This window comes from Spermophilus citellus (genome assembly GCF_964194105.1).
Source record: "Spermophilus citellus genome assembly, chromosome: 8".
Taxonomy (NCBI): Eukaryota; Metazoa; Chordata; class Mammalia; order Rodentia; family Sciuridae; genus Spermophilus; species Spermophilus citellus.
Window position 1 is genome coordinate 97,253,920 of NC_138189.1, and position 21,733 is coordinate 97,275,652.

General features: G+C 38.4%; 1 protein-coding gene across 1 annotated transcript in view; it reads right to left on the bottom strand.

Annotated features, from left to right (window-relative positions):
- MCUB (mitochondrial calcium uniporter dominant negative subunit beta) overlaps nt 1-21,733 on the bottom strand; it is a 117,133-nt gene that overhangs the window by 25,419 nt on the left and 69,981 nt on the right. The window contains 3 exon segments of the mRNA XM_081302984.1: nt 5,860-5,964; nt 10,352-10,522; nt 11,138-11,213. Coding sequence (XP_081159110.1) covers nt 5,860-5,964; nt 10,352-10,522; nt 11,138-11,213 — 352 coding nt within the window.

The following is a 21,733-nucleotide window of genomic DNA, read 5'->3' on the forward strand; positions in this document are numbered from 1 at the left end:
CAGTAAAGGGGGGAAAGCAATCAAAGAGGAAAACAAATCAGGTTTAGTAACATTAATAAACAAATATGGCTGGAAGAACAAACCATATCTCAATAATAACCCTAAATGTTAATGGCTTAAACTCACCAATTAAGAGACACAGGCTAGTTGAATGGATCACAAAACAAGACCCAACAATATGCTGCCTACAGAAGACGCATTTGATAGGAAAAGATATACATAGACTGAAGGTGAAAGGTTGGGAAAAATCATACCACTCATATGGACTGCGGAAACAAGCAGGAGTGTCCATACTCATATCTAATAAAATAGATTTCAAGCCAAGGTTAATCAAAAGGGATAAAGAGGGACACTACATACTGCTCAAGGGAACCATACACCAACAAGACATAACAATCATAAATATATATGCCCCAAACAATGGTGCAGCTATGTTCATCAAGCAAACTCTTCTCAAGTTCAAGAGTCTAATAGACCACCATACAATAATCATGGGAGACTTCAACACACCTCTCTCACCACTGGACAGATCTTCCAAACAAAAGTTGAATAAGGAAACTATAGAACTCAATAACACAAGTAACAACCTAGACTTAATTGACATATATAGAATATACCACCCAACATCAAGCAGTCACACTTTTTTTCTCAGCAGCACATGGATCCTTCTCAAAAATAGATCATATATTATGTCACAGGGCAACTCTTAGACAATATAAAGGAGTAGAGATAATACCATGCATCTTATCTGATCATAATGGAATGAAACTGAAAATCAACGATAAAAGAAGGAAGGAAAAATCATGCATCACTTGGAGAATGAACAATAGGTTACTGAATGATCAATGGGTTTTAGAAGACATCAAGGAGGAAATTAAAAAATTCTTAGAGTTAAATGAAAACACAGACACAACATATCGGAACCTATGGGACACATTGAAAGCAGTTCTAAGAGGAAAATTCATTGCTTGGAGTTCATTCCTTAAAAAAAGAAAAAACCAACAAATAAATGATCTCATACTTCATCTCAAAATCCTAGAAAAAGAAGAGCAAAACAACAGCAAAAGAAGTAGAAGGCAAGAAATAATTAAAATCAGAGCTGAAATTAATGAAATCGAAACAAAAGAAACAACTGAAAAAATTGACAAAACTAAAAGTTGGTTCTTTGAAAAAATAAATAAAATCGACAGACCCTTAGCCATGCTAACGAAGAGAAGAAGAGAGAGAAATCAAATTACTAGCATACGGGATGAAAAAGGCAATATCACAACAGACACTTCAGAAATACAGAAGATAATCAGAAATTATTTTGAATCCTTATACTCCAATAAAATAGAAGATAGTGAAGGCATAGATAAATTTCTTAAGTCATATAATCTGCCCAGATTGAGTCAGGAGGATATAGACAACCTAAACAGACCAATATCAATTGAGGAAATAGAAGAAACCATCAAAAGTTTACCATCTAAGAAAAGCCCAGGACCGGATGGGTATACAGCAGAGTTTTACAAAACCTTTAAAGAGGAACTAATACCAATACTTTGCAAGCTATTTCAGGAAATAGAAAAAGAGGGAGAACTTCCAAACTCATTCTACGAGGCCAACATCACCCTGATTCCGAAACTAGACAAAGACACTTGAAAGAAAGAAAACTACAGACCAATATCTCTAATGAACCTAGATGCAAAAGTCCTCAATAAAATTCTGGCGAATTGGATACAAAAACATATCAAAAAAATTGTGCACCATGATCAAGTAGGATTCATCCCTGGTATGCAAGGCTGGTTCAATATACGGAAATCAATAAATGTTATTCACCACATCAATAGACTTAAAAATAAGAACCATATGATCATCTCGATAGATGCAGAAAAAGCATTCGACAAAGTACAGCATCCCTTTATGTTCAAAACTCTAGGAAAATTAGGGATAACAGGATCATACCTCAACATTGTAAAAGCAATCTATGATAAGCCACAGGCCAGCATCATTCTGAATGGAGAAAAATTGAAGGCATTCCCTCTAAGATCTGGAACATGACAGGGATGCCCTCTCTCACCACTTCTGTTCAACATAGTTCTCGAAACACTGGCCAGAGCAATTAGACAGATGAAAGAAATTAAAGGCATAAAAATAGGAAAAGAAGAACTTAAATTATCACTATTTGCAGATGACATGATTCTATACCTAGCAGACCCAAAAGGGTCTACAAAGAAACTATTAGAGCTAATAAATGAATTCAGCAAAGTGGCAGGATATAAAATCAACACGCATAAATCAAAGGCATTTCTGTATATCAGCGACAAATCCTCTGAAATGGAAATGAGGACAACCACTCCATTCACAATATCCTCAAAAATAATAAAATATTTGGGAATCAACCTAACAAAAGAGGTGAAAGACTTATACAATGAAAACTACAGAACCCTAAAGAGAGAAATTGAAGAAGATCTTAGAAGATGGAAAAATATACCCTGTTCATGGATAGGCAGAACTAACATCATCAAAATGGCGATATTACCAAAAGTTCTCTATAGGTTTAATGCAATGCCAATCAAAATCCCAACGGCATTTCTTGTAGAAACAGAGCAAGCAATCATGAAATTCATATGGAAGAATAAAAGACCCAGAATAGCAAAAACAATGCTAAGCAGGAAGTGTGAATCAGGTGGTATAGCGATACCAGACTTCAAACTATACTACAGAGCAATAGTAACAAAAACAGCATGGTACTGGTACCAAAACAGGCGGGTGGACCAATGGTACAGAATAGAGGACACAGTAACCAACCCACAAAACTACAACTTTCTTATATTTGATAAAGGGGCTAAAAGCATGAAATGGAGGAAGGATACCATCTTCAACAAATGGTGCTGGGAAAACTGGAAATCCATATGCAACAAAATGAAACTGAATCCCTTTCTCTCGCCATGCACAAAAGTTAACTCAAAATGGATCAAGGAGCTTGATATCAAATCAGAGACACGGCATCTGATAGAAGAAAAAGTTGGCTACGACCTATATACTGTGGGGTCGGGCTGCAAATTCCTTAATAGGACACCCATAGCACAAGAGTTAACATCTAGAATCAACAAATGGGACTTACTCAAACTAAAAAGTTTTTTCTCAGCAAAAGAAACAATAAGAGAGGTAAATAGGGAGCCTACATCATGGGAACAAATCTTTACTCCTTACACTTCAGATAGAGCCCTAATATCCAGAGTATATAAAGAACTTAAAAAATTAGACAATAAGATAACAAATAACCCAATCAACAAATGGGCCAAGGACCTGAACAGACACTTCTCAGAGGAGGACATACAATCAATCAACAAGTACATGGAAAAATGCTCACCATCTCTAGCAGTCAAAGAAATGCAAATGAAAACCACCCTAAGATACCATCTCACTCCAGTAAGATTGGCAGCCATTATGAAGTCCAACAACAACAAGTGCTGGTGAGGATGTGGGGAAAAGGGTACACTTGTACATTGTTGGTGGGACTGCAAATTGTTGCAGCCAATTTGGAAACCAGTATGGAGATTTCTTGGAAAGCTGGGAATGGAACCACCATTTGACCCAGCTATTCCCCTTCTCAGTCTATTCCCTAAAGACCTAAAAAGAGCATGCTACAGGGACACTGCTACATCGATGTTCATAGCAGCACAATTCACAATAGCAAGACTGTGGAACCAACCTAGATGCCCTTCAATAGACGAATGGATAAAAAAAATGTGGCATTTATACACAATGGAGTATTACTCTGCATTAAAAAATGACAAAATCATAGAATTTGGAGGGAAATGGATGGCATTAGAGCAGATTATGCTAAGTGAAGCTAGCCAAGCCCTAAAAAACAAATGCCCAATGTCTTCTTTGATATAAGGAGAGTAACTAAGAACAGCCTAGGGAAGAAGAGCATGAGAAGAAGAGCAACATTAAACAAGGATGAGAGGTGGGAGGGAAAGGGAGAGAGAAGGGAAATTGCATGGAAATGGAAGGAGACCCTCAGGGTTATACAAAATTACATACAAGAGGAAGTGAGGGGAAAGGGAAAAATAATACAAGGGGGAGGAATGAATTACAGTAGAGGGGGTAGAGAGAGAAGAGGGGAGGGGAGGGGAGGGGGGATAGTAGAGGATAGGAAAGGCAGCAGAATACAACAGACATGAGTATGTCAATATGTAAATCAATGGAAGCGTAACTGATGCGATTCTGCAATCTGTATACGGAGTAAAAATGGGAGTTCATAACCCACTTGAATCAAAGTGTGAAATATGATATATCAAGAACTATGTAATGTTTTGAACAACCAACAATAAAAAAATAAATAAATAAATAAAAGAAAATCAACAACTCTTCTTAGATTTGTAAGAGTTACTCTGGATACCATTTGACCCAGCTATCCCACTCCTTAGTCTATACCCAAAGGACTTAAAAACAGCATATTATAGTGAGGCAGACACTCAATGTTTATAGCAGCTCAATTCACAATTGCTAAACTCTGGAAGCAACTTCAGTAGATGAATGGATAAAGAAACTGTGGTACATATATACAATGGAATATTATTCAGCATTAAAAGAGAATAAAATGGGGCTGGGGATATGGCTCAAGCGGTAGCGCGCTCGCCTGGCATGCGTGCAGCCCGGGTTCGATCCTCAGCACCACATACAAATAAAGATGTTGGGTCCGCTGAAAACTGAAAAATAAATATTGAAATTCTCTCTCTCTCTCTCTCTCTCTCTCTCTCTCTCTCTCTCTCTCCTTCTCTCTCTCAAAAAAAAAGAGAATAAAATTATGGCATTTGCAGGTAAATGGATGGAGCTGGAGGACATCATGCTAAGCTAAGTAAGCTAATCCCCAAAAATCAAAGGCTGAATGTTCTCTCTGGTAAGTGGATACTGATACATAATGGGGGGCTAGGATATGGGATGAGTGGAGGAACTTTGGATGGGACAAGGGGGGGAAGGGGGTAAGGGGGTAGGAAAGATGGTGGAATGAGACAGACATCATTACCCTAGGTACATGTATGATTGCACAAATGGTGTGACTCTACTTCATGTACAACCAGAGAAGCGAAAAATTCTGCTCCTTTTGTGTACAATGAATTGAAGAGCTTTCTACTATCATGTATAACTGATTTGAACTAATTAAAAATTTTTTTTAATTTAAAAAAAAAGTTATTCTGGAGATCTGAGGAGTATCAAAACTTAAATGCTTCAGCAACTCAACAAGACCCTGTCTCAAAAAATAAAAAAGGGGTAGGGATATGGCTCATTGGTAGAGTTCCCCTGTGTTTGATCCCCAGCACCCCCTGCCACACACTCACACAAAACTGAGAACTGAGGTTGCAAGACAAACCACTGTCCCCCAAATTGAGGAGAGAGGTAGATACAGAGAATCACAGCACGGGAGAACAGAACCATGAGCAGAAACCTGCAAAGAACTGATACCAGAGTGGAAACACCTGACTATAACTGAAAAAGTTCTGGAGCCTCAGTGTAAACAACTCTTTTGAGATTTAAAAACTCAACAGGCCCAGTCTTGGAGGTCATACCCACATTTTTGTGAGTTTTACCTGTTGGAGCTTTACCAGATTCTCACAGTAAACATCAGAGAAAAACTATCCAGCTTAAGGTAAGAGAAAAGTCACATTGTGGAATACCTCAGGGAATTCTGGGTTTTGTTTGTTTGCAGTCCTGGGGGTTGAACCTGGGGCCCATGCCTGTTAGGCAACACTTTACCTCTGAGCTATATCACTAGTAAGAATTCTGTCTATAACAAGTTCTGCTTAATACCCTGTAAAAGTCAAGGCTAAAGGGAAAAGTTAAGGTAGCTGGAGAACTGTTGTTTCTTACCTTTTTGAGGACACTGTACATCATATTCTATCTTGTTAATGACTAGCTTAAAATCTTTCATTAGCAAAACATCCATCAAAGTTGAGGCTGGAATCTCATTGCCATCTGAAAGGGAAGACATAACGCAAAAATAAGTTTTTGTTTTAGAACAACACACAAAAAACAACTCACTCAGGTTTTTACAATATAGTAGTGGACGTCTGCCTTTTGGATGATGCCCCTAAACTCACACTACTGTCACTGAGGGAACTTCTCCTTTGCTTCAGCTCTCATTTCATAGAACCAAAAGAAACAGGCAGGTGCTCTTCTCCCACTGTACCAGCTGGATTGGAGCCCAGGTTAATGTCCTTGGTTGAAACTGTCTCAGCAAATTCATGCAAAGATTCAGGGGAGGTTGGAACTCTCAGCAGGACTGGGGAGGTAGAAGAGGCAATATCTAATGGGTGTGTAGGGATTCAGCTTGATCTCCCTGTGGCCACCTTGAGGTACAGCCTCCAGTTTGCTCCTGGGCAATCTTGGTCTGTTTTCCCCACATGTTTCCCACATGCTATAAATAGACAAAACCACTGGGTGTGGTGGCTCTTGACTCTATTCCCTGCTACCTGGGAAGCTGAGACAGGAGAATGGCAAATTTGAGGCTAGCCTTAGCAGTTTAGCAAGACAGCATCTCAAAATGAAAACTAAAAAGGGCTGGGGATGTGACCCAGAGCACTCCTAGGGTTGGAGGAGCTGTTAACAGCAGCAGGTGAAACCAATGAAAGATTTTCATATTCTTGAACATATACTAAAACCTTGATTTAAATCCTATTACAGGTGATCACCTACAGCTACCACATATTATCCTACTCCCTTTTCTACAGTCAATGTTGGTTCAACTTAAACAACTTAAACTTCCTCTCCAAATTTTTATTATAAAAGTATTCTTAGTTCTAGGCTCAGCAGACAATTTTCCAACCACTCTCTTAGCTTTACTGCTGGTACTTACAGAAATCTGTCCTAGGATCTGGTCCTTTTTTCTGGCAAACATCTGCATCAACTTAATAAACACTTTTATTTTAGAAATCTCTTGGTCTCAAAAGTTTTTAGTTTAGCACTAGCGACATTTCAGAAAAAAATATCTTGGAAATTTTTAACCTCATGTGCTTTTGCACAGCTTCTCATATAGCCAATCTTTATTTTATTTTATTTTTTAACTAAGCTTTAGTGCAACTCAGGCGTTAAGAAAGCAAATTCATTGAGCAATAAGCAGAAAACTGGTGCTGGGTAGAGACTTCTCTTTCTAGCATTTTTTTCCTACAGAAAAGTCCACATATACTACATTACATATAATAAAGTCCAGGAAAATGCTGGATGGATATTTTATCCTGGCCAGATGTTGGCTTGGCTGCATTCAACCACAACTATTTCAGCAACGTTAATATGTGTACCAGCACAAACGCTGCTAGTAAAATCAGGACGAACCTGATTGCCTGCTTCCTATCTGACTCTCTGTGGTTCTTTTGTTCTATAAGGCAGCATGTCAAGTCTACACCTGGGTCTGTTTCTAGAATTTGGCTGTTTGGGTTCCTGTTCATCAGTTGGAGTGAGATCATTTTCCTAAGAATTGCCAAATAACGCAGCCCACATAATGGGCAAAACTGTGACAGGCTCAGAACACTCTTTTCAAGCCCAAATTAAACACAAGCAAATTCCACCCACAGAGTCTCTTAAAAAAAAAAAAGTAACACGCTAATTGTTTTATCTGACTTTCCAAGTGTCATTTAAAAATTTATATCTAAATTTTACATTTAAACCAGTTTCTGAAAATATTACTATAAAAAGAAATCAACTGAATATGGTTTCTCAGATGAGTTACTACATTATCCTTTATGCAAACGTAAGACAGCACAAGATTGACAAGAAACGTTTTCAAGAAGCTAATGACAGTATTGAATTTTTCATATATTCTTGGGCACTATCCACTTAAATCTCCAATAATGTGTTTTCTCTAGATCCAAAGAGCCCCCTTTTCCTCAATCTCTTAGAGAAAAGTCTTAAAGTCTCTGCTTTCAAAGGTATTCAAATTAATTTCTGGAACAAATCAGGGTAAACATGGTTCATTATTTTTACCTCTCATTTCATTCATTTAACAAATACTTATCAAGTACCTATCACCAGGTAAGCGCTGCTCAGAGCCAACACCATCTGAGTTTTAGGTGTGCATCTGCCTGTCCCTGGAAGCTCAGGAAGGCAAGCCTACCCTGCAGGGAAAGCACGGGGACACCAGGGCTGGGGCTGGGCGGTTGGGGGAGTGGGTCTGTCTATACAGGAATGAAGTACTGAGAAGTTCACTGTGGCCTCAAGGCTTAAAAACTTACTTTCTGATCCATGTTCTAGCAGGCAGAAAGCTCCCCATCCACTTAAATCTAAAGTCCTTACAACAATTGACAAGCCTTTCCCAACCCTTCTCCTTCCACCCAGCTCCCTCCTTAGAGCCATGGAGGAGTCTCCCCTTCAGAACTCTCCACTCATCTGCAAGGGTCCTCATCTGCCAGTCTTCACTCAGATATGACCTTGTGAGAGCCCCACTCTCCTGCACTCCCACCCCCTACTTTTCTCTCTCCATTACAATTATTTAGTATAATATATAGTTTATTTATTTATGTTATTTCTTTCTTCTCCTAAAATGCAAGCTCCAAAGGGCAGGAGTTTTTAATTCTCTTGTTTTCTATCTCTAGCATCCAGAACAGTGCCTGGCCAACAAATATTTGTTGAATGAATAAATTCTTTAATCTCTATTTTTCTAACTTCTGTATCTATCCCTTAATTGGTTTTAAACTTAGATAAGAAAAATGTTCATTTTCTTTTAAAAACTGCAACAGTAATTTAATTTTTAAATAAGTTTACACTAAGCATTTAATATTATAATAAAATAGCCGCAAGCTAGGAGCAGTGGTGCATGCCTATTATCCCAGTTGCTTGTGAGGCTGAGGCAGGAGGGTGTTGAGTTCAAAGCCAGCCTCAGAAAAAGCAAGGCTTGGGGCTGGGGATGTGGCTCAAGCAGTGGCGCGCTTGCCTGCATGCGTGCAGCCCGGGTTCAATCCTCAGCACCACATACAAACAAAGATGTTGTGTCCGCCTAAAACTAAAAAATAAATATTAAAAAATTCTCTCTCTCTCTCTCTCACTCTCTCTTTAAAAAAAGAAAAAGAAAAAGCAAGGCTCTAAGCAACTCAGTGAGACCCTGTCTCTAAACAAAACACAAAATAGGGCTGGGGATGTGTCTTAGTAGTTGAGTGCCCCTGAATTCAAGCTCTGGTAAGCCACCCCAAAATAAATAAATAAAATAAAATAGCTGCAGATTAATCAACTCATCTATATCTGTACCTCTCAAAGTTGGACTGGGGCAAATTATTCTTTATTTTAGGCAGCTGGTCTAAGACCATTTCAAACCATGAGAACATAACAGACACAGCCAAAACTTAAAAAGTCTAAATAACAAATCACTTCTCCTAGTATTAAAATATATATGTATAGTTTTTCCCTCAGAATGAATTTTATCAAAAAAAATACTACAGGGCTGTGGCTTTGGCTCAGTGGTAGAGTACTCACTTCGAATATGTGAAGTACCGGGTTAGATCCTCAGCACCACATAAAGATAAATAAATAAAATAAAAGTATTCTTTCCATCTACAACAACAACAACAAACTAGGCTGAACTGGGATGTGGTAGTGCACGCCTGTAATCCCAGCAACCTGGAGGCTGAGATATGAGGATCACAAGCAGGTGAATCACAAGTTCAAGGCTAGCTAACAACTTAGGGAGACCTTGTCTCAAAAAAAAAAAAAGGGCTAAGGATGTAGGGAAGTGTTAAAGCATCTCTGGGTTCAATTCTCAGTTCCTAAAAACAATAAAACCCCCAAACAAAACAAATACTAGGCTATAATTGCTTTATAAAAAAGATAAATATGCTATTTGTGTATTTTTTATTCATAAGCTATTTTCTTTTTTTAAAGAGAGAGAGAGATAGAGAGAATTTTAATATTTATTTTTTAGTTTTCGGCGGACACAACATCTTTGTTTGTATGTGGTGCTGAGGATCAAACCCAGGTCGCACGCATGCCAGACGAGCGCGCTACCGCTTGAGCCACATCCCCAGCCCATTCACTAGCTATTTTAATCACTGAAGCTATATTTCATCCTAATTGTTCAAATTTTACTGAAAATTTAAAATACTGGAATTTTTTCAAGAGAAAAAAAATTCAGGTTAAGTTTATGAAGTAACTAAATTTACATGAAACTTATTCCATGTTTTTTTTTTTTACATTCACTGAAGTTACATTTTAAAATAGTAAGGATATGTAACAATAAAGGGCTCAGTAAAGGCTAACCACCTATTATATAATGAATTAAATTATGGAATTCTGTCTAGAAAAGTAAAGAACCAAAACAAAGTCTTAGAAGAATAGAGAGAAGCCTTTGGATAAAGTTGCAAAACAAACATGTATCTACCTGCTGTAAAGACAGCTGCAGTTTTGACACCTTTGTCTTCATTTTGTATGTCCTGAAGGAACGAACCAACTGTTGACAACATCGGCCTGACTACAAATTGACAGCGCTCTCTTCTGGATGGCAAAGTCAGTGTTATCAAGGGAAGACCGTGTCTATAATGAACTGTAATTTCTGTTGAGGAAAAAAAAAAGATGAAAATAGAGGAATTCATAAAATAGACTTTTAAAAAGAACTTTAAAATAAAAGAATTCTAAAGGGAATACTTAAATATATAATTTGTAAGTCTCTGAATTTGGGCTGGGGATGGTGCTGAGTGGCAGGGCACTTGTTTAGCAAGTGTGAGACCCTGAGTTCCATCCCCAGTTCGGGGGTGGGTGGGTGTGGGTGTTGGGGAGAGTGGGGGAGAGAAAAAATGAAAGGAAGATGGAAGAAAGTCTGTGAATTCCCATAAAATTATGCCTTACTGGGATAGCACCTTCAATGTCCTACAGTCTACACAGGCCCCACCCCTTGTACCACACTGGACTGTAATGATCTGCTTAATGTCTTCACATTACATAGGCAGAGTTAAGTTTTCAAGAGCAGAAACTTTCCCACTCATCTGTAACTCCTGATTGCTGGGGTGTCGGTCTGCCAAAAGACATCACTGGAGACATTATGGGAACAGAACCTAGTGGTAGTGGGACAGGTGCAGGAAAAGTCCATTTTGCTCAAACCTCTCCACTCCTGCTTTATTTGAAGGAATGGAAATCAGTTAATGAGTCAGAGAGTGAGAGGAAAGCTTACCATCAGGTGGCTCTCCTGTGCTATAAAGGCACCGTGGGTAGGAGTTCAGATTTTCATGCATCTTCACACAAAAAACCTGTAGGAAAGATTATTTTCTTTTTTAAAAAGTTGGAAAGCTGAAATAAGTGTCTTTATTAGGAAATCATTTTAATCTTATATGATAAGCATAATAAAAAATTCAATTTCCTAAATATGCCCAGGTAAAACTTTCATTGAGAAAGCTGGGTATGGTGCACATGCCTGTAATTCCAAAGGCTTAGGAGGCTTGAGGCAGGATCACAAGTTCAAAATCAGCCTAAGCAACTTAGTGAGGTCCTAAGCAACTTAAAAAGGCAGTGTATCAAAATAAAAAATTAAAAAGCTGGGGCAGAGCTCAATGATAAAGCACTCTGGGTTCAATTCCTGGTACCAAAACAACAACAATAACAAAAACAAAAAAACCTTAGAACCAAGCTCACTGCTATGGTTTAGGCAAGTACTCCCCAGAGGCCCGCACATCCACCTAGTACCACTGGGGGGCAGTGGGACTTTAAGAGGTGAGCCCTACTGAGATAGGTCTTAGGCCCTCAGAGGCACACCCAGGAAGGGCATTGTGGGGTCTGTCTCTTCCTCTTTCAAATCCTGGCCATAAGGTGAGCAGCTGGCTCCCCCAGACTCCTGCCATGATGTACTGTGCTCCCACAGACCCAAAAGCAACAGGTCCAACCTACAATAGACTGAAAGCTCCAAACTATGAACCAAAATAAACATTTTCTCCTGATAAATTTCCTTATTTTGTTACAGTAACAGAAAGCTACACTCACTAAATCTTTCTGGCATTTGTAATGCTTGCTAGTGTGTATGCTGTAGTAGGAATGCATCACACAGGGTTCTCAAACTGGGGTGTGAGCAACCCTAAAATATCCTAGAATTCCTAGCAATTCTTAGAAATTTGGAGTTTCCTTTTAGGTGATAATCTACAAATAAGTACAACCATATGCATTCCAGCTACCTAATTCTCAAAGTATAGTTCCATACCAGAAGCATCAGCATGCCCTTGGAACTGATTAGAAATGCATAAGAATCTTGGGACTCAATCCAGACTTAGGGAATTAGGATCTGCATTTCAACAAGATCCCTAGGCTATTCCCATGCACTTCAGGGTATGATAAATATTGCTCTAGCTTTGCTTGTCCAATACTGTATCTGCAAGTCATCACATCTAGCCACGTTAAATTACGCTTTACATTAAAAAAATTCAGTTCCTGGGGGACCTCTGCCACATTTCAAATGCTCAATAGCTTCATTTACCTCCCGGCTCCCCTGTAAGCAGAGAAACAGAGCATTTCCTTCATCATAGAAAGATCTACTGGACAGCATTGATGAATCTACATCTGAATGGCCACCCTTACTATGGCACCTATAGTTAGGGTTTGCACTGGTTTTTGTGTTTACAACTGAAGGCCAACTGACATCATGGTGCACTGTGTGAACAAAGACACTGTGGTAGTAGGAAGGGCACTGAAGAATTGATTCATAGGCATTTGGAACTCAAAGAATTTAGGCCAGAGGAATTAGTATAGTCACAACCTGGTGGCTATTTCATATCAATTCATTTTTTAAAAATGCATTGCCTTCTAATAGTTTATAAGCAGTAAACTTGTAAGGATTATGTAATACATAATTTTTTTTTACAGTTTTTTTTATTGGTTGTTCACAACATTACAAAGCTCTTGACATATCATATTTCATACATTAGATTGAAGTGGGTTATGAACCCCCAATTTTACCCCAAATGCAGATTACATTTCTCAAATTTTCAAGATTTGAGAATTCATTATTAAGATAATAAACCAATGGTCAGGGTATGTTATTGTTTTGATATAAGGTGGGTATGGTGCACATGCCTGTAATTCCAAAGGCTTAGGAGGCTTGAGGCAGGATCACAAGTTCAAAATCAGCCTAAGCAACTTAGTGAGGTCCTAAGCAACTTAAAAAGACAGTGTCTCAAAATAAAAAATTAAAAAGCTCATGTGTGAGACAATGCAAGAAGGTTTAGAGGAGAAATAATTGGGTTATGAGAGCCTTTACCTAATCAGTACATTAATCTACTGATATGGATTAACTGGGTGGTAAATGTAGGCAGGCAGGTTTGGCTGGAGGAGGCTGGTCTTTGGGGATGTGCCTCTGGGGTACATTTTTTTTGTCTCTGGAGAGTAGAATACGCTGTTTCCTGGTGGCCATGCCTAAGCTGCTTTCTTCTTCCACCACAATGTTCTGCCTCACCTTGGGCCCAGAGCAATAGAGCTGGTTATCTATGGACTGAGACCTCTGAAACCATGATTGTCAAATAACCTTTTTCTCCTCTAAAACTGTTTTTTCAAGTCTTTTGATCACAGCAGAAAAAAAAATTTGACTAAAATCAGGATATAATACACTATTAACAAAAATAAAAAAGATAATGATACTGACTCAAATGATGTTTCATAATGTTCAAAATCAAGAGTCTGATTAGTACATCAAACAAAACATTCAAATACATATTTCTAGTATTAAACACATCATAGGCAATTAGTTGCAGCAAAACATCATCTGTCACATTAATTTAAGACTGTTCATTTGAATTTTATTTCTAAAATTATAACACACTACCAAGATGAGAAAGAAAAAAGCTGATTACTTCTTAAAATAGATGCAGCTCCCAATAAATAAACATACATAAGAAGTCTCCAAGTTTGAATTATGAATATTGTGATAATCTTACTTTTAGTGAAACCCCATAAAACAGAGAAATGTAGCCACTGCAAACATATCAGGATTAATTATTGAGATTAAAAAAAGTTTAATTATATGAATGATTATGCATGTATAAAAGTCAAATACAGAAACATTAGGGGGGTGGTATAAAATTAAAGCCCCTCCCTTTACTTCTCCACAATCCCACAGCTTTTTCCCCAGAGGTAGTCACTTTTAGTTAGTGGTTTGGTACTCATCCTTTCAGACTTCTTTCTGTACATTACCACCTTTACATGCGTTAAATCCTATGCTAGAGTCTGAATAATGCTAAAGACAGTGCGTATCATGTTCTTGGATGCTAATGATCTCTCTTTCCTAATCACAGTAGTACTCAGCTTTTACTGTGCTGGTGATGTTTCTTGGTTACTATTGAGGAAGTCATTTTAAAAGGCTCTACCTGACAACTAGAAAATGATGAAAGAAGGCACAGTGGCCAGAAAAAATAGCAGGACTTTCTCAAGCTTTTGCATGTCTTAAGAATCACATGGAGGTCTTGTTAAAGACAGATTCCTAGGCCCCAATCTCAGGGATATTTTTTCCTCTAATAGGTCTGATGTAGGGATGTGAATATCTGCAATTTTAAAAATAAGCTCCAAGGTTATACTGAAGTTTTAAGTGTAAGAACCACACTTTGAGTAGCGGGGCTGTGGTAGACCCTCCACACCCTTCAGGGCACTATGCTAAATTTCTGCATGGATTAGAATTTTGAATTCCAGATTGTAGTGCCTGGTCAACAGCTGCTGCCTTCAAATGGTATCCAGATATCAGAGCCAAAGATGACTCAGCTTCTCTTTTATCATATATCTTTGCTAAATAAAATTCTAATCATTTCACAGCTGAACTTAAAACCCCTTAGCCTTTTTTTCTACTTACATAAAGTAGAAAGAACTGTGATGTTAGAATTGACATGGCAGGTTCTAAACTCAATTCAGCCACTAAACTTCTGAGAGGTCACAAATAAGTTATTTGACCTCTTTGTGCTTCTGTTTTCTCAAGGAATTGAATGGGTGTTTCAGTCTATGTAGCCTACTATTTTATCATAGCATGTCATAAACTGGGTGGCTCACGTGAAACAAAAATTTATTTCTCACTGTCCTGGAGGTTGGGAAGGCAAATATCAAGGTACTGGCAGATTCAGTGACTGGTAAGGGCCTCTTTTCAGTTCACAGATGGTGCCTTCTGTGTCCTCCCATGGTGGAAGGCACTTGGAAACTCTCTGGGGCTCTTTTATAAGGGCCCTAATCTCATTCACAAGGGCTGACTTCATGACCCAATCAACTCCCCAAAGTCTCAACTCCTAAGGCCACTAATTTCACATATGAATTTTGGGGAATCAAAGATTCAGATAGCAATGGAAATAATAGTGTCTGTCTTACAAAGCTGATATAAAGACAAAATGAAACAAAGTACTAAGTACCAAGTACAGTTTATGAGTCCAGCAGGTACATCATGGGTCAATTACCTCCAAACCTTTGTCTGTGTCCTCAAAGGCACTTAGCGCAGGAACCTGGGCCCCAGCCAAATGAACTACTTATCCATTGACTTGTTAAAGTGACTCTCTGTCCAATCCTGCCTAACAAAATCCTGTCTTTCTTTCAAAATCCAACTTTAATATCATTTCTTCCTTCTGTATTTGATGATAGTCCTTGTAAAGAACATAGGTTTTGCAGTCAGAACCAGGCTGGAATCCTGACTTCAAGATACCCCAGTGGCTGTGATCCTTGATAGGCAGAGGAGGGCTCAGGAAGATATGGGATGTAAGAAAAAGAAGAGAATAAGTTTGGCAATGAAAAAGTGAGCCAGGGCTATCATTAGAAGAAGGTGGAAAGGAAAATATTAATGTGGAAAAAAATCTCTTTGAGCTTCACTGTAAAGGAAGACAGGTGTGAGAATTTTCAGTACCAGGTCATTTATGTCAACTCCAAACAAAATGGAGCCAGAGTCCAGAAAGGGTTGCCACACACATATGCCTATGATGAAAACTGTGTAAGGAACTCCTTGAAACTGCAGAATCCCACATGAACTACTTTGACAAGGACACTTGCCTGACAATGGCCGTCTCTATCAATGAGCTGACCCTGATTCTTGCAACAAGCCCCTGCAACTAAAGGTCTTTGTTTCAAAATGGCCTGTGCATATTTCTCCTTTTTGTCTTTAAAAAGAGTGCCCCTTTTGCCCCAACTCCCTTGGTCTGCCACAGCATGTGTATCCTGGATCGCCATGCCTTTCAATCCCAAATACTCTTTGCTTTGGAGAGTCAGTTGGTCTGTCATTTATTTTAGGCTGACAGAGGCATTAGTAGAGAGATGTATAACGGTCACATGTTGGGGCCAATGACTAAGATTTTGATTGGCTTCTAGATCTATATCATATTCTTAAAATTTATTTATTTATGTATTTTGGGGAATAAATAAATAAATGAATAAATTTTATACTGGGGAACTGAACTCAAGGGCACTTTACCAACTATCTTCCCAGCCCTTTCTATGTTTTATTTTGAGATAGGGTCTCACTAAGTTGCCAAGGCTGGTCTCAAACTTGTTGTCCTTCTGCCTCAGCCTCCTGAGTCACCAGGAGTACAGGCATGCACCACCATGCTCTGCTCTACATTGTATTTTAGATCAGACGTCTTCTTTATTAATTAAAGATACAATTTCCACTTAAGATGGTGGGTAAGTACACACATAAGAGCCTCCTCTGTTCCATGCTCTGAAAAGACATTAATGTGACCTCAAGGCCAAAAGCAAAAGAGAAACACAGTGGAAAGCAAAACTCAAGTGAAGGTTCAGTTGGGTTCTTGTTTCTACAGAAAAATATGTTTCAATGGAAAATTCTGCATTGTCCACAGCACAGCTTTCCAGGTTTTCAAATCCCACCCTTCTTTATCAGCTTAGAGCCATTTTGCAACTATTTGTAAACTACAGGTAACTGATAAGTTCGTAAATCCTAGACAGTCTGGTAATGATGTAACTGACTTTCCTTCTGTGGAAACACCAATTTTATCTCTATTTACAGTTCTCCTTAACATTCCCATCTCCATATGAATTTCTATTGTTTTTAATTTTTCCTTTTAACCAGACAGACTATCTATCTGGCTTCTTCATACCATAACTGTAGAATAAATTCTTTAATCCATGTTCATTTTTATATTATTGGCATAATAAGAAATAAATATCTGATGCCTGAAATCCCAGTTACTCAGGAGGATGAGGCAGGAGGATTCCAAGTTCAAGGCCAGCGTGGGCAACTTCATGAGACCCTGTCTCAAAATAAAAAATAAAAAGGGCTGTGAAGTTCAGTGGTAGTGGTGCCCCTAGTGCATTCCTCAGTACCACAGATAAAATAAATTTATCTTGTCCTCAGTTCCTGGCAAAGAGTCTGTAAGATGTTTGTAATTTCCTTGGTGCTTGGAGCCTCTTGTGTTCTAATGAGGCAACTCTTATTGGGATCCAAGATAGCTTTCAGGATGGGGGCTGGCTGCCAGAAAAACCAAGCCTTGATTAGAAACCTCAAACTTTCAGTTCTACTCCCCCAACTTTTAAAAGGGAAAGAGGTTGGAAATTGAGTCAATATATCTCTAATATCTTTGTGATAAAACCCACATAAAAGCCCCTTAGATATCAAGGGTGAGAGGACTTCTGGGTTGGACACTCCATGTGCTAAGGAGTGGGTACCTTGCCTCACAGCACAGAGACTCCTGGGCTCGGGCCCTTCTGGACCTCATCTTAACTACCTCTTCATCGGGCTGTTCATTTGTAATTCTTCACAATATCCTTTATGACAAACCAAAAAATGGACTGAATTGCAGGATCCCCATCCTGTGGCTGGGGAGCTGGGGAGTTTGTTGTTGGTGTGATGGAAAACCCCACACATGTCAGAAATGTTCTACAGATAGAAACAGATCATAGTCATCCCTATGGGGATTGTGATATTTCCGAAAATTATCTTTTAATCTCACAGAATAGGAGTAATAGTTTGACTCTTTGGAGATAGCAGACACTAAAAGTGGCCCACAATGAAACGAAGCCAAACTTTCCAGCAATTCTATGGCTTGATCTGTGACATCTCCAGTCACATCGCTGCAAGATCCCAGGACAGGGACCACAGGCTGTCGATCTAAGAACTTTTTCTTCCCTCAGACCATATGGGTCCAGCTGAAGCAACATAAAATTATTGGCCAGGAATGGACAAATAGAGGATGAAAGACAAACTTACTAAAAGTCTGCAGTCCAGAATTTTAAAATATGAAATTAAATGCTAAGAAAAAACAACATATTATTTTTAAGGCCAATTCACTTTAACTAAAACAAAACAAGAGTTATACAAAACTGGCTTTAACATAAATTATATGTAGGGCTTTCACAAAGATAAAAGGGAGAATTGGTTTTAAAAATGAGTGACTCTGATCAACTAAGCAGGATTTCTAGAAATGAAAAATATAAGTGTAAAAAACCTGAATAAGTACTAGATAAATTCTAGACAGGATTAAGTAAGAAGAAAAGAAAACTAATATTTCAAACTAATATTTCAAAACTAATATTTCACCAGGGACAGAGAACACAGAAGTTTGTAGCAGGAAGTTTGAGAATACAAAAAGCAACAAATTCTTGTACATTGCTGGGGAGAATATAAAATGATACAAGCATTCTGGAAAAGGTTTGGCAGTTTCTCATAAATTAAACATACGGTTAGATGTGACCTAGCAGTTCCACTCCTGGGTGTTGACCCCTGAGAAATCAGCAAAAATGCTACTTCATTTCCTGCCACTAGAGTGCATGCTTTCTGGGCGCAGTCTGGGAAGCTGGAACCAAGCCCTTACAGAAGGAGCTCAGTAACTACACATTGAAGGAAGTAGCAAAACTTCCCTAGAAGGACTTGCTAAGGAAAATTACTTAAGGCTGAAGGAAATGAAAGAACTTTTAGATATAGAACTTTTAGGATCATAGCTTCTTTCCCACAGATCTTTAGCTAAGAAACTTTGTGGTTAGAAGGAAACTAAACCCAGGTGTTAGCAGAACGCAAGATGACACTGTTAGGGGCCAAAGTGTGCCCTCTCCTAATTCATACAAACTCCTAGACCCCTAGTACCCGATAATGTAACTGTATTTTAAAGAGGTTATTAAGTGAAGGGCAATGGTAAGGTCCCTAATGAAACATGACTGTGTTCCTCATAAGGGGATTTGGACAGAGACATGTGTATCCAAAGAAGAAGGACCATGTGCTGATAGAAGGAGAAGGCAGCCATCTATAAGCCACAAAGAGGCTCTGTGACACCTGGATCCTTGACTTCTAGTGTCCAGAACTGTAAGAAAATTAATTTCTCTTGTTAAGCCACCTGGTCTGTGGTATTTTGCTAAGGCACATACAAAGTTGTAAAATATGTTGGTAAACTATGAACTATAAGGAATTTTAAATAAAATTTCTGTGTTAAAATGAAGAGTTGGGATGTAGCACAGTGGGAGGATGCTTGCCTAGCATATGTTAGGGCCTGGGTTTGATCCCCAGCATCACATTAAAAAAAAAGAGGAGAGAATTAAATAAGATTTGGTATGTTATATCCAGTGGATCCCCAGAACATGTGAAGGTTCTTGCCATATTTAGGAGAAGGGCAAAGATAATGAAAACTTGAAATTATGAAAAAACATTATAATTAAGTTTGTGTATATGTTAGTATAGTTAATAGTATAGTATATGTATAGTTTCTTTTTTTTTTATTGGTTGTTCACAACATTACAAAGCTCTTGACATATCATATTTCATACATTAGATTGAAGTGGGTTATGAACCCCCAATTTTACCCCAAATGCAGATTGCAGAATCACGTCGGTTACACATCCACAATTTTACATAATGCCCTATTAGTAATTGTTGTATTCTGCTACCTTTCCTATCCCCTACTATCCCCCGTCCCCTCCCCTCCCAACTTCTCTCTCTACCCCATCTACTGTAATTCATTTCTCTCCTTGTTTATTTTCCCATTCCCCTCACAACCTTTTATATGTAATTTTGTATAGCAATGAGGGTCTCCCTTCATTTCCATGCAATTTCCCTTTTCTCTCCCTTTCCCTCCCATCTCATGTCTCTGTTTAATGTTAATCTTTTCTTCCTACTCTTCCTCCCTGCTCTGTTCATAGTTGCTCTCATTATATCAAAGAAGTCATTTGGTATTTGTTTTTTAGAGATTGGCTAGCTTCACTAAGCATAATCTGCTCTAGTGCCATCCATTTCCCTCCAAATTCTATGATTTTGTCATTTTTTATTGCTGCATAGTACTCCATTGTGTATAGGTGCCACATTTTTTTTATCCATTCATCTATTGAAGGGCATCTGGGTTGGTTCCACAGTCTAGCTATTGTGAATTGTGCTGCTATGAACATCGATGTGGCAGTATCCCTGTAGCATGCTCTTTTAAGGTCTTCAGGGAATAGTCCGAGAAGGGCACTAGCAGGGTCAAATGGTGGTTCCATTCCCAGCTTTCCCAGGAATCTCCAAACTGCTTTCCAAATTGGCCGCACCAATTTGCAGTCCCACCAGCAATGTACAAGTGTACCCTTTTCTCCACATCCTCGCCAGCACTTGTTGTTGTTTGACTTCATAGTGGCTGCCAATCTTACTGGAGTGAGATGGTATCTTAGGGTGGTTTTGATTTGCATTTCTCTGACTGCTAGAGATGGAGAGCATTTTTTCATGTACTTGTTGATTGATTGTATATCCTCCTCTGAGAAGTGTCTGTTCAGGTCCTTGGCCCATTTGTTGATTGGGTTATTTGTTATCTTATTGTCTAATTTTTTGAGTTCTTTGTATACTCTGGATATTAGGGCTCTATCTGAAGTGTGAGGAGTAAAAATTTGTTCCCAGGATGTAGGCCCTGTTTACTTCTCTTATTGTTTCTTTTGCTGAGAAAAAACTTTTAAGTTTAATTAAGTCCCATTTGTTGATTCTAGTTGTTAACTCTTGTGCTATGGGTGTCCTATTAAAAAATTTGGAGCCCGACCCCACAATCTGTAGATCGGAGCCAACTTTTTTTTCTATCAGACGCAAAGTCTCTGATTTGATATCAAGCTCCTTGATCCATTTTGAGTTAACTTTTGTGCATGGCGAGAGAAAGGGATTCAGTTTCATTTTGTTGCATATGGATTTCCAGTTTTCCCAACACCATTTGTTGAAGATGCTATCCTTCCTCCATTGCATGCTTTTAGCCCCTTTATCAAATATAAGATAGTTGTAACTTTGTGGATTAGTCTCTGTGTCTGCTATTTTATACCATTGGTCCACCCACCTGTTTTGGTACCAGTACCATGCTGTTTTTGTCACTATTGCTCTGTAATATAGTTTGAAATCTGGTATCGCTATACCGCCTGATTCACACTTTCTGCTTAGAATTGCTTTTGCTATTCTGGGTCTTTTATTTTTCCATATGAATTTCATGATTGCTTTATCTATTTCTACAAGAAATGCCGTTGGGATTTTGATTGGCATTGCATTAAATCTATAGAGAACTTTTGGTAATATCGCCATTTTGATGATGTTAGTTCTGCCTATCCATGAACAGGGTATATTTTTCCATCTTCTAAGATCTTCTTCTACTTCTCTCTTTAGGGTTCTGTAGTTTTCATTGTATAAATCTTTCACCTCTTTTGTTAGGTTGATTCCCAAGTATTTTATTTTTTTTTGAGGATATTGTGAATGGAGTGTTTTTCCTCATTTCCTTTTCAGAAGTTTTGTCGCTGATATACAGAAATGCCTTTGATTTATGCGTGTTGATTTTATATCCTGCCACTTTGCTGAATTCATTTATTAGTTCTAGTAGTTTCTTTGTAG